Source organism: Lygodium microphyllum, chromosome 13 (genome assembly GCF_053477565.2).
Source record: "Lygodium microphyllum isolate KBCC chromosome 13, Lygodium_microphyllum_v1.1.10, whole genome shotgun sequence".
Taxonomy (NCBI): domain Eukaryota; kingdom Viridiplantae; phylum Streptophyta; class Polypodiopsida; order Schizaeales; family Lygodiaceae; genus Lygodium; species Lygodium microphyllum.
Genome location: NC_141147.1, coordinates 116,454,543 through 116,482,466, shown reverse-complemented (window position 1 = coordinate 116,482,466; position 27,924 = coordinate 116,454,543). Strand labels below are relative to the sequence as shown.

The 27,924-nt window shown below is 45.1% G+C and overlaps 1 protein-coding gene across 2 annotated transcripts; it reads left to right on the top strand.

Annotated features, from left to right (window-relative positions):
- The first annotated feature begins 158 nt into the window (after positions 1–158).
- On the top strand, positions 159–27,924 carry LOC148027101 (uncharacterized). Of its 2 annotated transcripts, none has more exons than XM_087691635.1 (5): positions 159–1,791; positions 1,957–3,484; positions 6,601–6,690; positions 25,799–25,975; positions 26,057–27,924. In XM_087691635.1, exons 1-5 carry the CDS (start codon positions 1,181–1,183, stop codon positions 26,093–26,095), a joined length of 2,445 nt encoding a protein of 814 aa, XP_087547761.1. In that variant the 5' UTR covers positions 159–1,180; the 3' UTR covers positions 26,096–27,924. The 2 variants fall into 2 exon arrangements, with proteins under 2 accessions (XP_087547761.1, XP_087547762.1); XM_087691636.1 differs by having other exon boundaries at positions 160–1,791; positions 6,604–6,690; positions 26,057–27,920.

Genomic DNA, 27,924 nt, shown 5'->3' with positions numbered 1-27,924 from the left:
AAGAGTCCCAAGGGCCAAAAGCTTTGTTGAACCTAGTAAAAAACAGGAAAGGCCATGTTGTCAGCTAGCAACTGCACAATCTAAAAAGGAAAGTGCTAAGGAAACCGACTCCCGAGAGAGAGAGAGAGAGAGAGAGAGAGAGCAGGAGCACGTCATTTTCCCAAATGGCGGTGGTCTCGGGACCCGCCTTATCTCGAGAGGCGCGAGCGCGCATGTGAACGTGTCCTCCAAGGCTCCATGGCGGGTCGGAATCCCACGGAGAATCTCCAGCGCGCCACGTGTCAGCACGTGCAATGTGAGCCAAGTGTAGAATGCTGAACAAGGCGAACATGTGATGGGGAGTGCTGCAGGGCAATCTGACTGAGAGACTCAGTCTCTCTCAGCAGGCTTTTGTTAGGGTTTCAGGCTCTGCGTCGAACCAGCTCGCAGTACCAGTGTACGCTGATATTAGTTGGCCGAGAGAGAGAGAGAGAGAGAGCCTCTTCAGTCTTGATTCGACTCAGCTTGCAGTACCAGTGTACGCTGATATCGGAGGCTGGAGCTGACAGCGAGAGAGAGAGAGAGAGAGAGAGAGAGAGAGAGAGAGAGCCTTCTTCAGTCCTGATTCGACTCATGATCACTTGGCTTCACCTTTGTCATAGTTGCACATGTTACAGTTCCCTTGCGGTATACGATACTTTTTGAATCTGCATCACAAGTAGACGCATGATCGGTTGGCTTCATCTTCGTCAAGGATACACACGTGACAGACCCCTTGCGGTATCTGATACTGTTTGAATCTGCATCCCATCTGCACCTGCGAGAAACTCATCCTGAAGCTTAAGCGCTGGGATACATGTTCAACTTCGATTGCTCGCTGATCCATTCAGTTTGCATCGACTTTGCAAGACACAAGAGTACAGCCTGTTCTTGCTTTAAGACTTCGAGCATACTCTAATCTGCATTTTGTGGCTGAGAGCAAGGTGGTCCTCCATTTGATTATGCAAGACAATTTTCACCCTCCATTGATGAGCTGGAGCATCGATCCTTGTTTCGCAGCAATTCTCATCGATCATTTCTGCCATAAGGGCGCAAGTTTCTGTCGGATTCCGCTTATTCTTTGACCTTCCAACAAGTTTGTTTACAATGAAGCATTTTGTAGCATGCATCTAGGCTTGTGCCAACTCTTGTCAGGGATCCTATGGCAGATTTCTCCAGTCTTATACACGGGGACTATGGCCTCACGCCACAGAGCAAGTTACCTGTCATGAATGCTATTGGAGGTGGAGGATCAGTTTTTGCCAGCCCCAATCTAGCAGAGGAAGTTCATGAAGGTGACTTGTCATTCAAAAATACGCCATCATCCTTAGGGAAGACTCTTGATGAGTCATTTTCAAGGTCTGGGGTGTCTTTCGATGATGTGTTTGGGGGTCCCCCCAAGTATGCCACGTCGCTCTTTGCTTCTCAAGCTGTGGCAGTTGATGTCTCTCTCAGAGTTCCAACCAGAGTTTCATCGTTCCGGAGGGAATCTTTACCTGTCTTTGAGCTTCCTGTCTTTGGTGAAGATGATCCTAATGGTATTTCACAGAGACGTGTGGCTTATGATGACAATTTCAACGATAGAAGTATATTTCGTGGTTTACCAGCGATGAACCTTTCCAGTGGCTCTTTGATGGGGTCAATCAGGTCAAAAACAAGTTCCCCATCACTCTCTCACCGCCACAGTCCAGTTCATCCAGGCGATTCCATGTTTTATTCCACACAAGATGATGAAGCTTTTGTTACCAGCTCTGTACGTCCACTGAAAGCCAGGTGACTAATCAGTTTCTCATTTTATCACTTATAGGATTCTGCATGTTTTATAGTGAGGGTGTGCGAATCTTCACTTTAGCAATAATGGCTTCATGCTGAAGTGATTGAACTGATGCAGATTTATCAATAGTCTAAAACAACAATGTACATTTTTGAAAAAACCAGGCTTGCTGCTGGAAAGCCTACAAGATTTCCTTCATTTTCTTCTCTTGAAGACAACAAAGGAAAACCAGGGGATTCTCAACGGATAATCTCAAAAGCTGATCCCGTCATATTGAGTGTTCCCTCCTCTCCTCCTAGAGCAGGTCGCTGGGATTACTTGAAAAACTTAGCCAGAACCAGAAAAGGAAACAGTGTGAGACCTGTCAGAAATGAGATTGATGCAGAGTTAGATTATGTTTATGGTGGCTTTCCTCAGACTGGTAGTTTGCGTCCTTCTCACTCGTTTCCAGCCATACAAGAGGCAGCTAGTCAGGATGACAAGAGGAATTCAAAGACCAGCCGGATGGAACCCATTGAAAAGCCTTCTTTGAAGGGTTGGAATCCAGAAAGCAAGCTTCAGGGTAGTTCTTTTACGAATGATGGTTCTGCAATCTCTGCAATATTTACTCCTGCATCTTCAATTGATGAGCCAGGGCTGCATGATGATTTCATAGAGCTACGGATGGATAGACACGTGGAACCTGCTGTTTCTGGAAAACAGAAATCCAAAAACTGGACTATGGGGAGCCCAAAAAAGCAAGCAACTGTGACAACCTCATATAAACTTGATTCACCAATAAGATTTAAATCATGGAAGGATTGGGTATGTGAGATTCCTCAAAATTACCAGTCTGCAGATGTTCCATCACCTTTTGTACCTGCAACCACTCGAGATGAAGTTAAGGAAAGTGTTGATAAAGATTCTTTGTGTGGGTATATAGATGAATGGGTAAAGTCTGTTTCAGATTTATTGCCTGAGAAAGAAGATAGGAACACAAGTGAAGTTTCGCTATTGGAAAACAAGGGAAAAGCTCAAGGGTTTGTAAAAAGCACAATTGATGATAAGAAGTTACAGGGTCTGTTGAAAACTGCATGGAAAATTAATCAGGAGAAAGCTGGTGAAAAAACATTACCCGAGACCATGCAGGAGACCAAGAATATTAATGAGGACATATTGATAGGATTACATTGGAAGGAGCTAAGAAAGCAGACAAGTAGGCACCGGAATGCATCACAGTCTAAAGATGGACAGGGACGTGGAGAGGGCACTGAGATGGTCACAGAAAGAGGAGATGTTAACAATCATGCAAGCCAAAATACTCCAGTAGAATCAGAGGACATGCTAAGAACTGAGAGATCTGTCCAACAAGCCCCAGTGGTCATCTCAGAGGATTTCTCAGTAGAACTGTTAGAAGCATCTAAAAATGACGTGGTTGCAAGAAGGGAGTCTGACAAAGCTGAAGACTCTGCAAAGGAGAAAGTGAGTGCTGTTACAACTGGAATGTCAACATACACTTCTGTGACAGACACAAAGCCAGTTTCTGTTGCAGTTCCAAAAGCGACTGCAATTGACAGCTGTGCAATGGGAGTTGTCAAGGTTTTAAAAATGAAGGAATCTTTGACAGGGGAGCAAATATCCAGCCATCCTGAAAGGATACCCAATGACAGAACTACTCCAACAAGCTGTACATCATCCAATCTTACAGATCAGGTACTGTTGCCCTCTGAGCTTGCTACAGTATGCTGTTTCTTTCGACACTGATGGGCACAAAAAACCTATCAACCTGTATGATCCTCTTCCTTTCGATTTTGTATGCCAGAAAACTGCATGTATGTAAATTCTCAGTAATTTAAAAGACTCTAAAGTTGTCTAAACTCAACATTTGATGTGCTTATCTGGTTATTTGTTTTTGGGGTTTGCGTTTTTGTTTTGTAAACTGGCATAACATTTGACACAGTTTTCATATAACTGAGACAGACACACAGCATTTCTTTTGTTGTGTGCATTTATTTGTGGTTGAGCTCCACTCAATCCCTTTTATCCTTTTAGGCAAGGAGTAGTGCAAAGGGAGTGCAACTCTATCAGGATATGTGATTTAAAAAGCGAATAGCCAGAGTTTGAGAAAAGTTGGAGCAGTAGATCTTATAAATTTTGAAGGGCTAGGACATTTGACATTAGCCCTTGAAACCCTAGTGCCTGGTGGAACTTGGAAGGTTTGCTGAGCAATAAGTGACAATGATACAGAGGAATTGAAATTTTTGCAGGAACTGTGGAGGCTGAAGACTGTTTATGCCTTGCAGGTGGCACAAAGAAGACTTGTTACAGCTGCAGCAACGTGTGAAGAAGAACTATCAAAGTGGCTCACAACGTGTATATAGTATAGGTACTCCTAGCAAGGAGCCAAAACAAGATAGCTCCAAAAAGGCCATCCATTATTCTTTTACCATATACAATATCTAGATCACTGCAGAAAATTAAAGGAAGCCAAAATTATGCCCCAAGCCACTAAGCATGACTACTGTTAGACTTATGATTAGTCTCCCAACTGCCAATACTGGATTCCTGCAAGGAAAACAAAACAAAACAATGTACGTAGAAGTAAAGGCCAACCTCAAGGCACTTTCAAGGGCTGTATTAGAATTTCTGGTGGGAGCACTAGAGGCCCTTTTTCACACCAGTTTCGAGTTCTCATGGTCCCTGGCGACTGGGTGAATCAAGAATTAGTCTCCACTATAACCCATTGTCCTTGTGGCAGGGGTGCCAATACATTATGTGGAAGATGCAAGATGTGAGAACATAGAGAGGCCTAGAGTGGCTGACCCAAATGAATGTCCTAAGCTGGAAAAGTAAACATGCGTCCTACGTGTCCCCTATTCGGCGGTAGTTGGCTTGATTATGAATCATAATTCATTGACTAGTCATGACTGATGGAGTGTAATAGCAGCTTGGGATCATGGTGAGCAATGGAAGCTCATAATGCTCTGCTTAATGAGGTAAACGATAAGCATGCTATATAATGCACAGTTTTTCATTTGGCGGGATGCCCGTTTGCATACGTTCTTATTTTTTCTGAATGGTCAACACCTTAGAGTACCATGTGGACCATTGCCCAATTGCAGGTAGTCCTGAAAAAGAGATCCTCTTTGAGGGATTCTATGGCATTTTTCCTACAGTTTCCTACCTCTGACTGCCTATGAGTTACTCCCCAAGGTGATCTTTCAAAATGTAATTTAGCAATCAATGTTTCTTAAATCTTGATCTAAGTTCAATCAAAGGAGTACCTAGATTACAGAAGGATATTACGTTTTGTTCAAAACTTGTTTCTTGCCATTTCTGAAGTTTTACAAAACTATTTCCTAATTTAGAAACCTATACGAAACCTCCCATTTTCAAAATGCCTGCCTACACTACATACGATTAACAACTTTGTTGTGCCCTAATTATTAGAAACTGCTCTCCTGTTTGATTTTACAATAGCAACAACCGGTGTGTGTCTCCATAACAGTCCATTGTGGTTTACTGTTGTGAGAATTGGAGCAGTTGCTATTCTATTGGATTGATGCCCTTCAGCCATTTTCACCATATCAATAAGCATGGCCATCCGATGTTCACCACACTTCTGCTTTTCTCCTAGCCACCTTTTTAGTTGTATGTACGACAGTCAGTATACTTTTCCCACTTTTTCCATTACCATGACAACACAAAGGCCTAAATGTAGGGTAGAAGTTGGGAATGCCATCTCCAAAAGAAGGCAAGCTACTTGACCTCCAGACATGTCTTGTAGGTCACTTATGTCGATGTCTATGACTCCACTTTGAAAAGCCCCAAGAAACAACACCAATCTAGGAAGTAGTCATGGAGAAGTCATGGTATGAGACCTGAATGGAAATGAGATGATATGTTTGATTTTTTGGAAGTCTCATAGTGACCTTCTATGACATTAATACAACATGAATCATGGTGGTTCTCTTGAAACCCCATTCACACATAGAAAGCTCACTTCGTAGAGTGCATTTACCTATTTAGGAGGTTATTTGGCTTGATGAAGTCAGTTCACCTAGAGAGTGCCATGGATCACAGAAAAAAATATGAAGGATGCAACAGAACGGAGCTTTGCGAGAATCAAAGCTGGAAGTATAGAGCTGACTTCTATATTCTCTGTTGTCAACAGTCAATACAATTGGTGGTTTTTTTGGGTGTCATGTTTGTCTCAGCTTCTTGTTTCTCAATCCTTTTTCTCTGTGAGAATAATAAGGCTGCCCATGAGATTTTTTGATTTCCTGATGCCGTCTATTTTTTTACTTATCGCACTCAAAACAATGAAGGATTGTTTGGGGTGTCATGTCCATCTGAATTTCCTCTTATCTTTTCATTCCAAGAGTGACTACTTCTGCACAGGATATCATGGGGTAGCTCAGATTATCAGTATATTATTCCAGACACATCTTGTAATAGTGAATCTTTTCCCTTGGGATAAAATTTGAGGGAGATGATTTGTTGAGTTAGTAAAACATATTCTGACAAGATTGAGAGGTATTGCAATGCCTAAGCTAGTGTAAGCATCTGTGGCCTTAAATTTTTTGATGGAGATGATTTGTTGAGTTAGTAAAACATATTCTGACATGATTGAGAGGTATTGCAATATCTAAGCTAGTGTAAGCATCTGAGGGAGATGATTTGTTGAGTTAGTAAAACATATTCTGACAAGATTGAGAGGTATTGCAATGTCTAGGCTAGTGTAAGCATCTGTGGCCTTAAATTTTTTGTCAACTTAGAAGCATTAATCTGTGATGAATTTTTATGCTGATGCAAATAGTAAATGACAGCAGTCAGTGGAGGCAGCAGATCTTCAAATTAAACGCTGGGCAATGGGCAAGGAGGGAAACATACGGGCACTACTCTCCAATCTTCAGCATGTACGTAATACCTGCAATAATTTTTTATGAAGTTTACTGTTATATAAAATTGTCAAAGAGGATATCACTATTGAATTTCTTGTGAATTAATAAACATTAAGGCTGGATTGATTATAATCATATGCACTTGGATAAGGCAAATATAGAGGGTGGTTAAAGGTTCAGATAGATTCTACTGATAGATTCTACTAAATCAATAAACATGAAGTTGATTGATTATATCCATATGCACTTGGATAAGGCAAATATAGAGGTTGCTTTCAATTTCGATTCAATGTATGGAAGGGGCAAGGCCAAGGGTGTTCTGCTAGCTTGTGGATAAAATTTGCAGCTGCCCCTTCTCAGATAGATCCACCTAGGGTGTTTGTAGATGTCTGCCGTTGGAAACACAGACTCTTCATGATGTAGATGGCCCTCTGGAACCTTGAATATCTGCTATCCAGTAGATGCAGCAGTGATCAATGAAAACAGAAGGGCTCTCCTTCATTTGTTCTTAATGGAGCTGTGCCACCATGTTAGAGGCCCTTGGTCTTTTGATACCTTGCTAAAGTTGGGAACAAAAGTAGTAGGAGTAGATGTCTAGTTATGACCCATGAAGGAAATTAACAAGAAGCAAACCATGTAGATGGCAAAAGCTGAGAGCAGCGAGCTCTTGAGTGATGCATGATTATGTTAGGAAGGGCTCCCTAGTGGATGTGGGTCTAGTTATGAACCATGAAGGCAATTAACAAGAAGCAAACCATGTAGATGGCAAAAACGAAGAGCGGTGAGCTCCTGATTGATGCATGACTATGTTAGGAAGGGCTCCCTAGTGGATGAGGGTCTAATGGCGAAAGAAAAATGGGGCTGGCACTGCCTATATATAAGCACTTCATATGTGAGAGAGACGAGAAATGTAGTAGACTGAAAGTGGTCATCCAAAAAGTGTCCACAACCCTAAGTAGCTCTAAAATGTAGAACTCTTAAACGTCTCTCACTCACCATAGGGCTCCTTTGCAAGAGTAACTATACTTCTGACAGAACCTTTCCTACAATTGATCCCAACAACCTTCTTGCATGCAGTCCACTACAAACATCAACCTTTTGAACCTTGTGTCTTCCACATACTAACTCAATTAGCAACCAAACTTGGTAGGCTTGTTCCTTAGGTGTAAAAGCTCAATTTGGATGTGTTACCCACCATTAGAACCTCTGTGATTAACATTAGGTTTTAAAATATCAAATTCACCCTAAACAATGTTGAGAAATGACAAATGATGTATGTTCCAAGAAGAGATATCCTGAATCCCATATGCACAGTGGAGAAAAAGGGAACCATCATGAGCCTATAAAGTGATGTACCTTCTTATCATTCAATGATGAATATAATTGTGCTTTGTCCTTTCAATCATAGTCAGTGTCATACTCAAGATTGTATTTATGAGTCCAAGCTTCCATCTTGGAACCTAATTCACATGAGTAACAGCTAGTCTATCTAATCTATGTCATCATGAACATTGTCTTTGTGTTCTATCCACCATAGCCATGCTCTAGATCTATGCATTTCAACATGGTATCAAAGCCATGGTGAGCATGGCTTATCTTTGCTCAGCTCCCTTCTCTGTTCTACCAGCTCCTCTCCATCATTGCTCAACTCAAGTTCAGCTGAAGGTCTCATCTTTCACCTCTATCTTCACTTGACCTTCTATGACAGCCATAGCCAATAGTACCCTGCCTGCTTGGAGCCTTGGATCTAGCCAAAAAAAAAGAAATAACTCATGCCTTGAACTGGGAAAATCTTCTCCTGCTCAGGGCGCCTTAGGCCGGCACATCAAACCATGATATTGGCCTCTTCCCTGCTCGGCATTACGAATTTTCCAGCTCGCTGCCCAAAGTGTGCCGTCTGCTAGTTGTACAGCTCGCGCCATCTATATGTGCCGCATTTGACCCTGCAACCTTAGGGCTTTTGAAGCCTACCCTCTAAGCTTCTTCCTCACCAAATCTTTCGTTAAATTATCATCTCCACGAGCTACAGGGAGGAAAAAACTAGTCATCTTGTTGAAACCCTAAAGGAAGCCATAGCTCATTTTCACTAGAGTCCATAAAACTCCTCATTTTCTCACTCCTCTCAGCTCACTCAAGTGTCTTCCACTTTGATCTAAGTCTGAACTCAGTTTTCAGCAAAGACATCAGGAAGGGAAGCAAGAAATCAAACTCAAGAATCACCATCAAGCAGGAAGAAGATTCAAGCTCAAGACCAAACATAGTATCTCTTGATACTACAGAGTGTCTTCACACTACCTAGCATTTGTGTCTCTTAACACATTGAAATACAACTCTTTTGCTGGTTAATCAACATGGCAGAGCTTGAGCAAATAGCAAAGTTCAATGGAGAAGGTTTCCATACCTGGAAGGAAAAGACCATATACCACCTCATAAGGAAAGACCTTTGGGATCTATTTGAAGATGATGAAGGTGATACAGATGACGGGAAATAAGATTCAAAAAGTGGGATCCTTGGAGTCGCTCCACCAAAAACCAAAGAATGGAAGAAAATGAACAACAAGGCACTAGGTATCATTACCTGGGGACTAAGTGATGATGTGCTACATCATATCTCTAGCATTAAAGATGCTAGAACTGCTTGGGAAGAACATGACAGGATGTTTGGTAACCAAGCAAAGAATTCAAAGGTGAAATTACTCATGCAGTTTTATAAACTGAATATAAAAGATAGTGCTTCTATGACCATACACATTAACAAGTTCAAGAGCCTAAAAACCCAACTTGCAACTCTTAAGAAGAATATTGATGAAGATGAAGCAATAGCCGTACTGCTTGCAGGTGTAAATAAGGATCCATATGAGAATCTTGGTCCACCCTAAGTAATGTTCCAAGTCTCTCACTTAAAGATATTGAGCACTCTCTTCTTGATGAAGAGAACAAACATAAGAACAAGAATGCAAAAGATGGTATCCCATCATCTAGGGAAAATCTCTTATACACCAAAGGAGTTGCTGGACCCAAAGGAAGAGATCGACGATTCAACGTTGACAATAAAAATCGGATGACATGTCATTGTGGTAAGACTGGCCATATAGCAAGTGAATGTTTCCACAAGAAAAGAGCACAGCAGATGCAGAATGATCACCACCAGAACCAATTCATGAATGAAGAAGAAGAAGAAGATACTTCCGCTACCATCAACAATTTTGACAAATTATTCTTTAAAAAAATTTCATTGTATCTTTCATATGTTTTTCCCTTAGTGGATTTGCTCTGTAAAAAACCCTTGCTAAAGATGTAAAGTTTCAAGCTTTAATTTGACTAGGCTGCCTATGAGCTAGTCTCCCAAGCCATGTTATCATGAAGGGGGGGGGGGGGGGGGGGGGGGGGGGGGCAAAAGCCAGCAAGTGTAGGAACTCATCATTTGAGGGGGGCTGTTGAGAAATGACAAATGATGTATGCTCCAAGAAGAGATGTCTTGAATCCCATATACACAGTGGAGAAAAAGGAAACCATCATGAGCCTATAAAGTGATGTACCTTCTTATCATTCAATGATGAATATAATTGTACTTTGTTCTTTCAGTCATAGTCAGTGTCATACTCAAGATTGTGTTTATGAGTCCAAGCTTTGATCTTGGAACCTAATTTACTTGAGTAACAATTGGTCTATCTAATCTATGTCATCATGAACATTGTCTTTGTGTTTCATCCGCCATAGCCATGCTCTAGATCCATGTATGTCAACAAACAATCAATTGCGGCAATATGCTTCCATAACCTCCTCCTAGGTCAAAAGGCAAAATCATGATCACCTAGTAAGTCATACATACAGATCACATGCTTTCTCTTGGTCCATACGGCTTGCATATCACACATAGCAAGACAAGGAAACCATAGATGCATGTTTTCATACTAAGAGTGATGTAAGGAAGCAGAACTAGACCACATAGAATATAATTTACTAAAAATACAAAGGATGAAATCTCAAATATAGATTTAATTGAAGAAACTCATCAATATGCACATGAAATACATAGAACTTGTGATTGTAAAAAAGAAAAGAGACTATCTTGAGAAGAGTGGAAATACACTACCTAATTTAATAGGGCAATGGTAGTGAATGATGCAGCTTCGAAGCACGCCCTAAATATGACCATTAAGGTTTGGTCCTTACAGAGCATTAGCTAGGTTGAGTGTCCCAAATGTGCCAAGGTAAGATGCAGATAGGTGACCCTTGAATTGATAGAAAGCCAATAGAAAGCCCTTGAAGTGATGCATCTCAACTTCTTTCAAGCAATGAAGACCCTCTCTAAGTCAACTATACCTTGGTGCAGTCCCAAAGCTAGATCTCTGCAGCCTTCACCCACTACCTAGGGGCCAAGGCATCAAGTATCCAAATTGTTGCTTTTTCCCAAAGCAATAATCTAGTAGGCAGCCCTGCATGAGCAAGCAATGACATGAAGAAAGAGGCATGCATTAACAGCAAGCTGTCCCACAATTGGACCCAAAAGGCGCTTCTTAAAGGCTTCATAATGGTTTTCTTAGCCCAATGCACTCAAGCTTTAGGCATGTGTGTGTAGACACTCAAAGACTCTGAAGTGGGAGATGCAAGGCCGAGTGCCAAAGAATGCTTCAAAGGGGGCCTTTTGAGGGACCGTTGCAGTATTGAGGATGTACATTGATGTGTTAACAACCTTAGTCCATAGGTGGTCGGGGAGCTTTGTTACATAGAGTGCACCATGTTTATCACTATTTGGTGGTTCCTATACTCTACGATTCCATTCTAAGAGGGGGAGTTGGTAGAGGTGAGTTGAGTCTATCTTGTGGTATCATGTTCAATGGATGAGACAGCGAAAGAGTCCAACACCGTTACGGGGAGTTATATGCCTAGTAACACTTGTTGGGTTGCTTGTATGAGGAGTTTAGTCTGGTGATTAGACATGGAGATTTAACAAATCACTTATATGCTCAGTGGGATTTAAGTCTTCTTCATGTACTTGACAAGTTCACGTAGGTCTTGCTTAAGTTAAGATGTTTGTGGGACACTTTATACTAGGAGAATTTTACCTAGCCTTAATGTATGCTTTTGGAGACTTTAGGAGGGCTTTTTTGGTAGAAATTGGATGTGAATAAGGTAGGGAATTCAACACAACTTTAGGGAAAGCAGGGGCACCATCTATAGGGAATTTGCTAATAAAAAAACATGAAGAAAAAGAGAGAGATCTCATGCTTTTTTTTTCATGGTACAGCTCGTATAGAGAGTCATACCCAAGATGTCCAAAGTGGAAATGCTAGGTACACTCATTGCTCGTAGGCTCCTATATAGCGAGTAAAGCCCGGAAATTGTGAAACTCAAGAGTTCTTGGCAATTGGATGGGAGAGGAATTGAGTCATAATATAGAGGCCACTAAGTTGTACTTCATGGTGAGAAATTACTAAACCAATTTGAGAGTCTAGAACCTCAATTGTGGTTGCAATAAAGAAAACTACTCACTTCAATTGGAACAACTACTAAATTGATAAAAGGCTCACCCCGAGCTGGGAAACATGGTACATATCATCTAGCGAAGTGAGATCATGGCCCTCATTAGTATCTACGAGACTTCAGATGTTGTGTTAGGGACATCTCTCTCGAACTTGTGCGTTCGTATACCAGTATGGTGAGGTTCACCAACTCCATCTCACCACCCTCTCACACTCCCTCTCTAGCACTAAAGAGTTCTGAGGAATGACCGCATCACCTATACTAGAAAGTAGCAAAGGAAGGGGCAACCAAGCCCTTCCCTCGATCTGAAGACGAGGATCCCTTTTGTGCCTTGGTCTTCATTGGGTCGGAGGATTTGAATGGGAGTTTGAGGAAAAGGATGACTCAGTAGAAGAGTTCGGATCATACTTCTTCTTCTCCTCCTTTCTTGAAGCTGCTAACTCTCTACAGTCCTTCCACAAGTATCCTTTCTTAACACAGTGATAACACTGAGCCTTCGACTTCTTTTGTCTCTCACTACTCTCTAAAGTGACAAGAGCCTCGCCAGAACCTATGTAACGAGACAAAAGCTTGCCCTGTAGACACAAAGATGTCTCATGCTCAAGCAACATTGAGAACATATGGATAGAACTCACAGGGGTGGAGGATATCTACACCCTCAAAGCATTGGCCACTCCATCAAAACTCTAGGGGGAGCTTATAGAGTACCATCCCCACAATATGTGCCATTGGAAAAGTGGTTGCATGTGTTGAAGCTAGTCTTGTATCTGCGTAACATGGAGCAAAAATGACTGAATAGTGTCCTTAGGCTCGAACTTCTTCTACTGGAGCTATCCATAGGAATAAAAGATTCCCTAGAAATCTAAAAGTCAAAAGTGTTATTGCATGCATGGTGAAAGGTGTCTCATACAACATTTGAAGCTTTGAATATACTTTTGGAGATGTCCTACAAGACGTAGGCTAGTAGAACTTAGAAATACATTGAAGAATAGCAGAATAGGCACGTGCATCATCTGTATCCCATGTTAGCACAACTTCCTCACAATTTTCCTCATCAAAATCTTCTGGAATTGGAAAAGGATGCTAAGGATGGGGAATAGCTCCACAAACAATGTACCATAACTGCTTTTGTATGAACGAGACTTTCATGATAGCACTCCAAGTTAGATAGTCAAGGCCATGTAACTTATCATCAGTAGAAGTGCACGGAGGAGCCATCTGGGGAGGATAGGAAGGGAAGATAGAGAATAGAAGGTGGACAGAGAGAGAGGACAACCAAACCAACAGCAAAGACTACACAAAAGGAGAGTTCATTCGCAGTATTCACAAGTTGATCACACAAAATCAACTGCATAAAATCGAGAACGGCCACCAAACAATGTCAGAAGGCAACAGATGATGTGGCCAGCCTCTAGGAGCAGTAGATGCAAAAACGCAAGTGCAGCAAGTAAAAAACATAGGTTAGACAGCATTAAATGGTGACCTGTTGTTGGTGACCTACATTAAATGCAGCAAAAGTGAAGCGCGGACACTTGGAGCAAAAATGCAGCCTTGAGAGGGTGACAAATAGGGTAGTGGCAGCAAGCAGCAGTCGCTAGATCAGTAGGAGGTAGGGGATGTCCTAAAATCAACAAAAGCAAACAACAAGAACATAGATCTTGTAATCTGATATCGTGTCTAAAGTGGATACAACAATGGAAGTGTATACATATGCTGAAATAGAGGGGCTCATCAATTGGATGCAATGTTGCATATTAGTCAAGTTGGAATTATAGTAGTGTGAAAGTATAAAGCAACACAATGCTTAAGGAGAAGAAATGCGTATAACCTAGTGGAGGTTTCAAGGCAAGTAAAGTTAAAGTTTTCATATGTTTCTTGGTGGAGCTTTAGCTTTGTTTCATCAATAGATTCAAAATGGATGGAGAATGACTTGGCAGATCATCCTCAGTTATTGCAACTTTACTTAGATGCTTTTCAGCTAGAGCCAACTTTAGTTTGGGCGGCTCAGTTAGGTTTAGCAAAGCAAGGGTTCGGAGTATTGCCTAATGCTCAAGGGGAAGGTAGCACTTCCACTCTACTAGTTGTGGACAGCTCTTGTATGTAGTGGATATCGGATGTATCTAGCATGTATCCGAGGTACTGTGTTGATTGTATGTTTGCCATGAGGTCACTACTTACTATACTAGTCAGTGTGAGATGTATGCAGATGGGTATGAGTTTCACCTGGACACTAAAACTATACTTTTGCATTAGCTTATGATTAGTTTGGCATGAATTTTGTCTCGATTTTGAGACAAATTTTTATCAGTTTCAGCTCAGTTTTTGATCAGTTTGTTGAGAATATACTTTATTATGGTTGTGAAGTCAGAACAGTTGAGAAATATGAGTTATGGATGCATCCAATGTGTTTCTAATAACAATTTTGGACTGGCTTTCAGTTTTGTGTTATGTATATGTTGGCTGGAAATTTTCAGGAGGTTTAGACATATGGTATGGTTAGACAATAGTGGCTAATGTTGTGATTGCGATGCCTTACGAAACTTTCAGTGTAGTATGTTTTTCCTTTGGCACAATACAGTGTAATCGAGAACGATTGCAAGGTTTTCAAGGGGGAGGGTTGTCACAGGGACGTGAAATTTTGAGATGCTTTAATCTTGTTGATAACATTTAATTAAGTTATTAATCAAATGTGCAAAGTTGTTTAGCGCATGTGATACACATGGCAATTATTTCATGGTAAAAGGCCATGGATCTCAAGGATGCAGTGGATATCAGAGGTAAAAGTGGTAATAAGTTATGCATGACATGCACTAGGTGGTATCCGGTGTTAGATTTGAGCCCAGACCAATTTATGCCACTAATGTCAGTGGTAACATTAGAGACTAAGTATTAATTAATTAATTAATGCCAGTCTAAGGGTTAATAACTGCTCAAGGTTACTTGGAAGAAAAATTGGCGTCACCGATTTAATTATTGGCTAGTGAAATTAATTTTTTGAGTACTAGAATAATTATTAAATCTATTTTCAAAATTAATATTTTAAAATTTAATTTAATAAGTTGAAAAATACTGGATAATGGGATTAGAAGGTGCCACTTGGCAAAACTTGCCCATACAAGTGAGAAAAATGTTCTTAGGAGTTTGTGGAAGTCTATTCCAGCCATTGTGAGCGAGGAGGCGGTTGTTAGAGAGCAAGGAGAGGTTGCGGATGTGATTTGCAACCACCAAAGATCAATTCTACAGCATGTGACAGTAGCCCAAGATCCTTTTGGTGCAGATGACAACATACAGGAGGGGGTAGTAGTCTATATGGTGGCCCTAAGCTGTAGGTGACAGCTTCCATTGCTGTTTGAGCAGGGCAACAATAGTTTTTCAATATTTCTCGTGATGAAACTCTGAAATTTCTCCCTCTACAGCATTCTCTCTCATCCCCCAACTATCTCTCAAGTTATCTCAGCATTTTCTAGCAGTTTGAGCCATCAGAGAAAGAGATTTCAGTCAATCTTTGCTATAAATCCTAATTTACAGTAGAAATTAGGGTTTGACAACCACTTTGGGATGCGTGGTCAGAATTGAGGGCCTAGGATTTGAATTCCAGCAGCTGAAATTGAGAAATGTCAAGAAGATTCAAGAGGCTAGGCAAGCAAAATCAGATTTGGGGCTGAATGTGTCTTTTAAGGAGCAAGTGAAGGTCGAGATCCCGAAGCAAACCAAGGGGCAAATTGGTTTGAAGGCTTGGTGGTCAATTTTGACAGCAAGAGGCACTTGGATTAGTGCAGGAGGTCAAAGGATCTCTATTATACTCCATCCATTTGCAATAAAAGTTAAAGAAATACCACAAGGGGCATAAGTTTTGGGGCCAACAAGGTGTCCAATGTTCAAGATTATATGGTAAAGTGTGCATTTCAGTTTTGTGAATTTGTCAATTGCTATAATTAGCGCTTAATCAGGTTAATTACCACTCTATCCGAGGAGGAAGGCTAGTTTTAAGAACTATTAGAAGCTCTGAAGGGATCGGGGAGAGGCAAGTCACTAGGATTTGTGGAGCTCACTGTTGGGTTCATGCTAAATATTTGGTCACAATTATCTAATCCACTCACTAGACTTATCAGCTGAATCTAGGATGACTATACTATGAGATGCCTAGTTCATGGAGTAAAAGTATTATTGCTTTAGTGTCTAAGCAGCAAGAGTATAACAAACCTTAGCCCTGGAAACCCATCTCCGTGCTCAGATTCACATAGAAAATTCTTATCAAATTCACATACAAAAATCTTACCAAACTGCTTGTAGTCAGATTAACCCCAATCCTAAAGAGGTGTATTAATCCACAGCAATATGGTTTCATCAAAGGGCAGTCTGTATTGGAGAGTGCGCATAATGTCATGATTGATCATTGCTTTGGAGTGGGTAGCTATCATTGGGGAATGGTAGTCCTACTGCAGCTAGTGTCACACAACATGCATAGCAGCATCCTATTGAGCATGAGATGAACTTGGCTACTAGTAGAAAGTTTATCAAGGAAAACTCCCTACTCGTCACGCGTGCTTGCTCTCCCGCCCTCGATTGACTCCTCACGCCCACCCTGCTTGTCCTTGCCCGTTGCCTATGGCCCATCCGTGGCCTTGCCTGTGGTCGTCCCCCCTGCCTGTGCTTGTGGCCGTTGCCCCTTGACTGACTCCTCATGCCCACCCCGCTTGTCCTTGCCCGTCGTCTGTGGCCCATCCGTGGCCCCGCCTGTGGTTGCCCCCCCCACCCCCCCCCCCCCCCCCCGGCCGCCTATGCCCGTGGCCGTCGCCCCTGCCTATGCCCCCCCTTGCTTGTATCCCCACACGCGTCGCCTCCCCTCCTCCCCGGGCCTATTGCCGTTGCCCCCACCTACAACCCATGCCTGTCCCCACGTATATAGCCTATTGGCCCAGTCGCCCCCGCCAGTGGCACTGTCTCCATCACCTGTGGTCCACACCCCCCCTGTGGCACTATCTTTATCGCTTGCGACCCACCGTTTGAAAACAGCAAATTTTCCCTCCCCCCCAATAGCACAGTAGCGTGATAGGTAGGTTCCCAACAGGGACGCACAATGGAAACATCTGGTTAGAGACGCCGGCGCATTCTACGAGTGCCCCCCAGTCAAACACCTTGCGCATCATCCTCTCTAAGGAACAGCTCTTGGCCATCCGTGCCACAAAGCTGGAGTTGAAAGAAACAGCGATCTTTGGTTAGGTCGTTGGACACTCCCCATTGAGGGCCCAGCTGCGGGATTGTCTCCACTCCACGCTGCGCATTGGCACAACACAAATTGTGGAGGCAGTCCTCATGGGCTAAGGGATCTTCATGGTTCGACTCACCTCTGCGGATGCAGCTCATGAGTTAGTGGAGAGCTCGCCCTATGCCTCCACGAAGGGGGTCATCTACATGGTTCCCTGGTATAGCGGCTTCATAATGGAGACATTTCCGCTCCACAATAGATTTCTCAGACATCCAGTCACCTTACTTTTCCCCGAACTGGCGGTAGAGTACCGCCACTTAGTGAAGGACTTTGGATGGCTCTTTGGCACAGTTCTTCCTGCCTCCTTCGCGGATGTAGTGACAGCTGGAGGAGTCCCAAAGGTAGGAGTGGCCGTGAAAGACACAAAGAGTATACCAAAGTTTTTGGAGATTGAGGCAGGAGGTCACTCCTTTAGACAATAGGTCATTGTGATTGGGCAACTAGGGTAGTGTTTGCGTTGCCACGACTTTGGGCATCAGGCAGCAGATTGTACACGTTTCAGAGCCAAGGCGGCTCCCATCGACAGGCCCGCAAGTAGATACTGATGGCTTCGCACGGGTCCAGAGACGACAAAGAGGGAGACGATAGGGGGGGCCGTAGCAAGCTCCTTAGATGCAGCCTCGACAACAGGGAGCAGGAGGGCGAGTGACTCCCCTTTGGCAAGGCACTCCATGGCCCCCGCCCTATATAGCAGGACCGCAATCCCCCACAACCACCACCCGTACCACAGACTATCTCACCTGAGATCCCACAGCCCCCACACCCACCCCCCCTTCACCTCCTAGGATCCCCCCCCCCCCCCCCACACCTGCCACGTAACTCCGACCATCCCACCATCCCTCGATCCTCTTCCCCCCCACCACCTCCCCTGCCAAGCACCCCCCCTGATCTGCACCTGGTTCAGGTGATCCCCCCCAAACCCACCCCCCCTCCTTCCACAGGATGTGATGAGCCACGCATGCCTACATTCTCCTCGCACCAACAATTTTCCCCCTTCCACACAACCACCAGCTCATCTGCCCTTGCTGCCCGTCACACCTTTCTGAGACAGGCACAGTTGTTGTCACAAGAGTTCTTTCGCAATGGCCCATGGTCCTACCTGAGAGTTGCGGAGTGCGGCGAGTTCCCACTACCTCTAGAGGTGGGGATCTTCATGGTTTATAAGTCAAGGAGGGGCAAGGTCCATCTACTAGCACCTTTGAATAGACCAAACTATGTTTTTTTTCTTCAGTCCTCTCACTTAGGGGATTGGATGACGACACAGATAGAGGAGTTAAAGAGTTAGGTGGCGGACCACATCTCCCAGTGGATGGGAGAAGAAGGACTAGCACTGTTTGCATAGCAGTGGCCTGGTTGCATAATGGACATTAACTGGTGGGCTGGTGCCAAGGTTCCACACTTGAGCATTATCTTTCGAGCCCCTCCACAGTGGAGTGCTCCGAGGGATGTAATCGAGTGGCCCTTGGCACAAGCAGCCTGTTTTTACCAGTGTACAGAGTCACGACTCTCGGCATGGCTGATAGATGCATTGATAGTACCACTTGGAGCATCTATCACCCCTATGGTCCAGCCGAGGGCCACCGTGGGAGATTGGAGTTTGCCATCCAGGCCTGCAGCAAAGCGTACCTGCATGCCCCATAGTTTTTCCTCCTCATCGGCAGCCTCCACACTGAACAAATGCATGTTCGGTTAGTCGCAAGTTTCCCCATGAGTTTACACCTTGGATCCTGAAATGTGAATATTCTCCACTACAGTGGGGCACGTGGTTCCAGGAAATTGATTGTTTGGCAAGAGCTACAGCTTGCCCTTGCTGGACGGATCGACATCTTACTTCTATAGGATCACAAGCTCACTCCTACCCAGGCCTAGCAGGTAGGGAAGGTACTCTCGGGCAGCTCACACACTTACTGGGAGCACACCATAGGTTCCCACGGCAGGAGTGAAGGTGTATGCACCTCTATTGGCCCGAGTCTCACCGCCTGTGTACAAGACCACGGGACGATAGTGCCAGGGAGGGTTCTATGGATCAGATTGGATATTAAGGACTCGTGCCTTGGAGTCCTCAATGTCTATGCCCCTACGGAGGCTAGGCCATGCAGCAGGTTCTGGGTGGAGATTGCGGATGGACTCCCAGAGGTGGACTCCTGGATCGTTGAAGGAGACTTCAACAACTTGGAGGCTTTGGAGGACCAGCAAGGCAGAGGCAAAAACTACCAGGGCATGGCCAGGGAGAAGCAGGAGGCATGGGAGGTCTTTCGGCAATAGGAGCACACGATGCCTGGAGAGACCCTACCTTCCACAGGAGGGAGAGGTCGCTGGACTTATCTTGGGGATACAGGCGGCTAGATGGAGTCCTGTTGGAGTGGTTGGATAGGTTTTATGTGGGAGAGTGGGGAGGCTCTCGTGGAGGCCACATTGGCCAGTTGGCAGGCACCACGTTGTCTGATCATTGCCTGGTTCTTCTAACACTAGATCACCCAGCATCTGTCCTAGACACACGATCCTGTCAGATCCCTGACTCCATCTATAGGAGGGAGGAGGTGACGAGACAAGTAGAGCAGATTTGGACCAAGGAGTGGGGCAGGAGGGACTAGATCGTAGAGGAGGTTGCTAAGGTCCTAGCTGAGTCGAGCAGAATCTACCAACAGAGAGCCATACAGGCCAAGCAACAGAGCTAGGAGGAGGAGAGAGCACTCCGGTGGGACCTTGCAGCCACGCAGAGATTATTACAAGAGGCACCAGGGGATCCTACCCTCCACACACAGGAGGTGCGCACACGAGCAGCCATTGCTGGTCTAGAGGGCAGGCACTCAGAGTTACAGGAGGTGCGCACATGAGCAGCCATTGCTGGTCTAGAGGGCAGGCACTCAAAGTTCTCTTTCCGCACCTCAGCAGCTTTTTGGGCGCAGAAGGGAGACATGATGTGTAGGGAGTTTTTGTGCACCAGTCTCGCACCTCAGGAGAGCAGATACGTAGCCTTCGAGATCAGTATGGAGGACTCGTTCTAGCCCAAACGAGGTGATGGAGATTGCCACCGACTACTACAGACGCCTTTTCCAGCAGGAGACAGCCTCAACTAGAGGACGGCAATGTAGGCAACAGGTCTGGGATCACATCCCGTCCCTCGTCACAGAGGAGATCGGATGCTCCCTCCTAGCCCCCTTCACAGAGAAGGAACTAGAGGAAGCTTTCCATACAAAGGCAGGCAGAAATGCCCACTGGGAGAGGATGGCCTCTCTAAGGCCTTCTTCACTACCTACTGGGAAGTAGTGAAGGACCTACTGATGGCCTTCCAGGAGATTTTCACTTCAAGATAGATGCCAACGAGCCTTTCGGTAAGCCTTATCGGTCTTCTCCCCAAAGGGGGAGACCGGTTGGAGCTTTCCTTGTGGAGACCGGTCACCTTATTGTCATTGTTCTATAAGGCACTAGCAAAGATGATTGATAGGCAACTATGTCTCGTGCTTCCAAATATCATCGTTGACACACAGACAGGCTTTGTCCCGGATAGGAGCATCCTCGACAATGTATTCACCTTCTTTGAGGCGACAGAGTGGGCTTAGCACAGTGGGCAGAAACTGGCCGTACTACTCTTGGATTTCGAGAAAGCTTATGACAGGGTGGACTAGGATTTCCTAGAGGCCACCATGGTGAGGTTGGGTTTCCCCCAAGCTTGGATTCGCAGGGTCTCCGCACTCTATAGATCAACCACTAGCAGGGTTCTCATAGATGGTAGGCGAGGGGAGGAGTTTCGGTTGGAGAGATCGGTCTGGCAGGGGTGCTCCCTAGCCCCGTACCTGTTCCTACTCTTTGCAGAGGCGATGTCTCACTTCTTAAGTCACGTGTGAGCAGATTACACGGACTCCCAAATTCCAGTGAGAGAGGAGACTGAGTTGTTAGACTTAGAGTATGCAGATGATACGGCACTCTACATAGAGGACGATGAGTTGATGCTGGAGAGAGCGAGGTTGGCTCTTGAGGTGTTATGTTCTACAGTGGGAGCGAAAATCAACTGGCGAAAGTCGATTGGCCCCCTCACGGACTCGGACTCTAGCACAGAGTGGGACATCCACCTGGGATTTAGATGGGTGAGCAGAGGGCAGACCGTTCGGTACCTAGGGTTCCAGGTGGGACTTGACATCACTCTTGCCCAATAGTTTTTTCCAGTCCTCGATTCTACTCGGAGGAAGCTGACCTACTGAAGCACGGCTCGCCTCTCACTAGCCGACCGAGCCTTGGTGGTTAACCAGGTCCTTTTAGTGACGGCCTGATACATCGCCTCATATTGGTGCTTCTCCTCGTCCTGCGTAGTGCAGCTTCGCCGCCTAGTGCGAAACTTCCTTTGGTCTGGGTCAGACGGCTCTAGGGATTCCAGGGCCAATGTGGCATGGCGATCATCATACAGCATCGGTCAAAGGGAGAGCTTGGGATCATAGACCCAAAGTATCAAAGTATGGCCCTCTTGGGCAAGCTAGTTGTTCATGGCCTCGCACCGAGAGGGCAGACCTGGAAGATCCTATTGCAAGAGGTCTCCAAGATTGTAGACCAAGGCTTGGCAATGAGTGGAGGCCGTCCCTAAGATGGATCTTCACGTCAGCCTAGATCACCCCTCCCAGATCACCTTTCCTATGCAGCTTGCTTCGCGTGTGGCAGGGCCTCCATAAGGCCCTAATCCAGAGCCTCCCAGGATACCAAGAGGAGATAGACCGTTAGCTGGTAATTTGAAACCCCCAGGTCAGGGATTGGAAAGGGGCACAGATTGGCGAGTGCCCCCACATCCAGTGGGCTGGTTGAGAGGCTGGCCCGGCTCGTACCATCAGGACATAGCGGGAGGTGTACAGGATGGTGGATGAGGAGGTGCTGCAGCAAGTATGAGGCTGCTAGAGAGGAGTGGAGTTGAGGAGAAGGGAGATAGACACAGCAATACCTCAAGAGTGGCTTGCTCCCCCGATACGAGAGCCGATAGAGCCTGGGGAGGTAAGGGTTGCTAGGTTTTCACCAGCAAGCTTCCCCCTACAGGTGGCAGGTAGAGTGGGCGGCGCTCCACCTACGACCTTCTTTACCGTACAAGAGGGGGGTGTCTAGCTCTTGACAGAGGGCAGTAGGATGAGGGGATAGTTGTTCTTTCATGGAAGAGGATCCAGGTGATTGGCCTTCAAGGGAAGACATGGCGACTGGATCCTTTTGTCTTTTGACAAGAGCTCAGGGAGTGGCGCCTCTGGATCTGGGAGGGCAGGCCACTTGATGAGCTGGAGTGGGATCCGGGAGAGTGGCTATGGCTGGCCACTGTGGTCGCCAAGAAGCCACCGAGGTTCTTGGAGTACACCGCCAGGATTGGCAAACACGTACTGATGCAGGAGGAAATGGATTGGGTGCCGTCACGTAGCAGGCATTGGGTGGAGCACAACATCACGGAGCCTTTCCGACGGATCTTTTGGCGCCACCTATGGGATAGTTGGAGGCCAAGGAGGGTATTGTATTTTTTATGGCTGGTGGCACATGGGGGCTTAGCAATGGGAAGCTGGCTTGCCCAGATGCAGGAGGGAGGTTGTAAGCGCTATACACATCAACCTCTGGAAACCCCAAAGCACTGCCTTTGGTCGTGTGAGGCGGCGCAGCTCGTGTGGAGAGGAGCATGCCGGATTCTTCAGTGTATAGCACCCAACCTTGGATGTATCTCATAGGGAGCTTTCTGCTAGCAGGCGGTTAGCCAGGGCCATCACCTTCTGTATGAGGCCGGGATGCAGGACACGATATTCATTATATCAAGGCAGGGTTATGCGCAATGGTCGGTTTAGAGGCTCTACCCATCCACCAGGTACTAGAGCCCACAGCAGACCGCTCTGAGGTATGGGAGATCATAGGGAATCTTATTGGTTGGCATATCTGGAAGGCGCGGTGTTAGGAGGCTTTCGGCGGAGAGAGACTTTCAGTACAGGCGACCTTAGCAGAGCTCTGGACCTCCATCATCCACTCCCTCCGCGGCCGATGGGATCAGGTGCAAGGCGAGTCCAAGGCTTGTCAGGAGCTTTGGTGTCATTTCCTGTGCACTTGGGGCGGCCAAGACCTATTTTTTGTGATGCAAGCAGGTAGCCCCAGATGGTGATATACACCCCCCTCCATGGCTTCTTGCCCCCATCCCCCCCAGACCCCTCCTTGAGAGGCTTGTATACATGATGTACTTGTGACTTTCATCAGCTCTAGCTAGTCTGTTGAGCATGAGCACTCCGTTGTAATCAGTTTTTTTGAGTAATATAATCAGTCACATTTTACTTGGAAAAAAAAAAGTCCTGCTGCAAGTGGACATTGAAAAGGCCTCGATAAGGTAAATTGGAGCTTCATTAGGCACATTATGATCAAGCTTGGTTTTCATGAGAAGATTTCTGATCTCCTAATGTTCTTGGCTAAAAATTCCCAATCGAGTCTTGCTAGATCCCATCTTTATATGCAGGGGAATGCACCAGGGCTGTCCTCTAAACCTACTCCTGTTCGCACTCGCAACTCACCCTTTATTTTGTGTCTTGGAGAGGGTGTGTACCGATGGCAGCTTGGAGGGGCTTAAGTAGAAGAAAGCAATTAGTGGGACAGGAATTTGCAGATGATCTCATGATGGCAATAAAAGCTAACAAAGAGAACTTGAAAAAGGCATTATTGGTTCTGGATATTTCAGAGAGAGCTGCAGGACTGAAGGTCGATCTGAAAAAATCAAAGCTTATTAGCATCACAGAAGAAAGTGTACAATCTGGGCTAGACAGGGAAGTAATGGAGAGGGGGAATGTAGTAAGGTATCTCGGCTTTTCAATAGGAAGAGATGTAAGTGAGCAAGCCAGAACCAGTTGGGTCTTAAACAAACTCAAAGAAAAAATTAGCAGCTGGAGAACTATCACTTGGCCCATGCATGTAAATCTGAGGGTCTTAAACAAACTCAAAGAAAAAATTAACAGCTGGAGTATCACTTGGCCCATGCATGTAAATCTGAAGACTCTAAACCTGTCCATCTATCCAGCTATTAGATTTTATCTGCCCTAATCAGATCTAAACCTGTCCATCTATCCAGCTATTAGATTTTATCCGCCCCTAGTCAGTTGGAGCAAGGCATGCACTAGGTCTTTGGATTCCTTAATTGGATGATTTCTTTGGGGCAAACGAGGGAAATTAAGGTACTCTGCCCCAATCAGTCTTAGTCAACTCAAGAAGGCCAATGAGCATGGTGGCCTTTACTTGTTGGATTTGCAAATTGAGGCTGATGGTATGAGAGCAAAGTGACTTGGCAAATGCTGGGAGAGAAATACTCCCAGGCAGAAATGTTAGAGGACATCCTTAAGGCAAAGGAAGGTAATTTATGCAGAATATGGAGAATTGATCCCTCTGAGATACTAACCTCAAAAGTGATCTTTGAAATTAAAGCCAAAGGGCTACAGACGGATCTACTGGAGTCTTGGAAAAGAATCTTATCAAAGGCAAAGCTGTATGGCAGTCTTAATGCAATCAATTCTTAAAACAATGTCTATTGGGTATGGGAATCTTATGCACCTATAGCAGCTAGTCTGGGGAAAAGAGCACAGCATGTGGTGAAAAGGACTGCACAAAGTAAGTCATTGGCTTGATCAAGCAACCGGACCAGTTTTGGAAGAAAATGACTATATGGGCTGGGAACTGTCAAAAGCCAATAAAATAGCATGGGAAGTAGTGAGGAATGCAGTAATCCAGTGGAAGCAAAGAAGGTCACAGTCAAAGCATGATTCACTCCCTCCTCTCTGTATTGAAGGCGAAAGGATACAAAACAGCTTATTACCACAGGTAATTAAGAATCCTTTAAGAGGGAGCAGTGCTGGATTTGAGGAGGTTAGGGAAGACTGGGAAGTGGATATCTCAGACACAGCTAGAGGTAAAATTTAAAGGAATTTGATCATTGAGAATTCCCTTGAAAGATAGGCTGTTTGCCTGGAGGGTAGTCACTGGTGCTGCGTTTACTGGTAAGAAAAAGTGGAAAAGAGGTATCTCAGACGGTAAAAGAAGATGTGGTGCAGAAGCAACACTGAAGCATCTGTTCTGGAAGGGGTGTGTTGCCTCACAGATCTGGAATGAAGTCCTACCAAAACTGAAGATCAGCACGAGGGGGATGACTGCAAGAAGTTATGCATTCTTGGGAGTATGGTCCACAAGGACAGTGTGCAATCTCTAGCAACCAATGTAGTCAGGATATTTATCTAACTCTTTGCATTGGCAGATATTTTTTTATCACTACCAATATTATCACATCTTTTCACGTCCAAAAGTATTAGCATATTTATTCTTACATATGTAGCATATAGAGCTACTATCTTACTCTGGAACACTTATTTGTGCTTGGTTGTGATGCCACAGGTACTTTGGCAAGGTTGTGGATGGCAGCCCATTCCTCTGACAGACTTAATTGAAGGCTCTGCTGTCAAGAAGGCATACAGAAAAGCTACTCTGTTTGTGCATCCAGACAAAATGCAGCAGAAGGGTGCAACGATACAGCAGAAGTATGTTGCAGAGAGGGTGTTTGACATACTACAGGTACACATGCTGGAGCCCCTCGTAAGTCTCTAAGTAAGTATGCAAAATATAACAGACTAAACTTGGGGGCATATTCTGCAGGAAGCGTGGACGACATTCAGTTACCAAGATTTTCTGTGAGGCATCAACATAACACAGCCAAGATCTCTTCTGTAATGAATGCTGTTTATAGCACTGCTCGTGGTCATTATTTTTTGACATTTTTCATCTCACTTCATTGTACTTGATGCATCTGTAAGCAAAAAGCCAGTCTTACAGGTGCACGCTGAGCATTTGCTGTGAAATTTGTACGACAGCACATGCATGATGCATCTGTGTCTGCAAGGCCCTCTTGCAAAGTTATGATGGCGTCTTTCTCAAAGAGATCGAGAGTGATTCATTTCGTGCATGTGCGCCTGGAAAACACACACTCACACACACTATTGGGCCTGCCTTTATTGCTAGCCAATCGAGGTTGGATGGCTATCATACTATGTACAGTTGCCTTTACTACTAGCAGGAGAGAGGGAGAGCAGATTGCCTGGGACCTCTATACCTAGCCTTAGAGTCAGTCCACTTTGGGTGTAAGTCTCGGGCAAGCCCAGCAAGAGCGCCCTCACCACATGGAGGCGCATCCTATAGTGGACAAGGACGACTTCACCAAACTTCAGCATCACTGTGTCCCATGGCAGAGACCAAGTGCCTCCCCAACAACCCTACAAAAGAGGGCACCTTCAGAGAGCTACCCTCCTTGGCGCCCCCCCCTCACACTACCCCTAATAGTAGCTACTAGCAACCTCCCTGTGAGCAACACACTCAGCTAGTCCCACAGGAATTTTATCATTGTGGACCTTCGTCTTACATGAGAGTTGCAAGCCATGGGATGTTCCCACATCCATTGGAAATGGGAATCTTCGTGATTCACAATACTCCAAATAGCAAGGTGCAGTTATTGGCTCCTCCAGACGAGCCAAGCTACTCCTTTAGACCCAATGGATGGTTTGAGGCATAGGGGGAGGAGGTCATCTGCAACCGTGTGATGGAGCATGTATCCCAATGGTTGGGAGGTGCAAGTTTGGAGTTGCTTTTGGATCAATGGACATAAACTAGCAGTGTGGTGAAGACAAGGCATAGACTTCCTCGCAGATGATGAGTAAGAGGCCTAGGAGGCATTACTTCTGAAAAGCTTCTAGATGATCACAATCCCTAATCTACAACATCACATGCCTTTGCCACTTCTTCTCGCACATACATAGAGGTTAGCCAAGCCCTCACCCAATTTACCACATCAATCTGTTATCTACCAGCTTGCCACTACCATCATCGCCACTCCTGCATTTTGATTCATTTTGGTTTGTTATGTTCACCGTTTCTAGCTCCAATACAGGCCACTACTCCTGAATGAGCAAAGACTTGTTGGAACTGTAGTCAAAATGGTAGGCGCCTGGCTACACCAACTATAAACATCTACCTAAGCATCCGTCCACATAGGGCATCTCATCTCATCTCATCTCTCTCTCTCTCTCTCTCTCTCTCCAAACTAAGTCAGTCCGACAAGAAGGCAATGAACAGTATCCTTTCCTTGATTAAAAAGGCATGGTATTAGATACATAGAGCTTGTATGGCAATGTGCCATGTCCCAAGGGCAACTCCCTCTCGCCTTCGCCCTCTTTGCCCTTGGGACTTGCAGTCCACCCTCCACTACAACTTGACTCACAATCTCATCTCGTCCCCTGCGTCTATGCCTTAAGGTTCCCTTGGCTTGCCTCCTCAACCACCTCATTCGAGACCTCAGATGGCAATCGTCATCGTGCCGACTTGGAGATGATGCTACTGATGTGCTTTGGGATTCTTTCGGACGGACTTTGAGTACAAACGGCACCCGGCTGTGCGAGAAGTGGAGGGGACGAGAGCCATTTTTGGCAGAGTACGTGAGTGTGGAGGCCCTGGTGATTTTCTCTTCTTTGTAC

Bases quoted from the DNA above. Each gene is read 5' to 3' on its own strand.
- LOC148027101 (XM_087691635.1), top strand. From the start codon at position 1,181: ATGGCAGATTTCTCCAGTCTTATACACGGGGACTATGGCCTCACGCCA. The intron at 6,691-25,798 runs GTACGTAATACC...GTGATGCCACAG, and splicing joins TACTCTCCAATCTTCAGCAT to GTACTTTGGCAAGGTTGTGG. The intron at 25,976-26,056 runs GTACACATGCTG...CATATTCTGCAG, and splicing joins GGGTGTTTGACATACTACAG to GAAGCGTGGACGACATTCAG.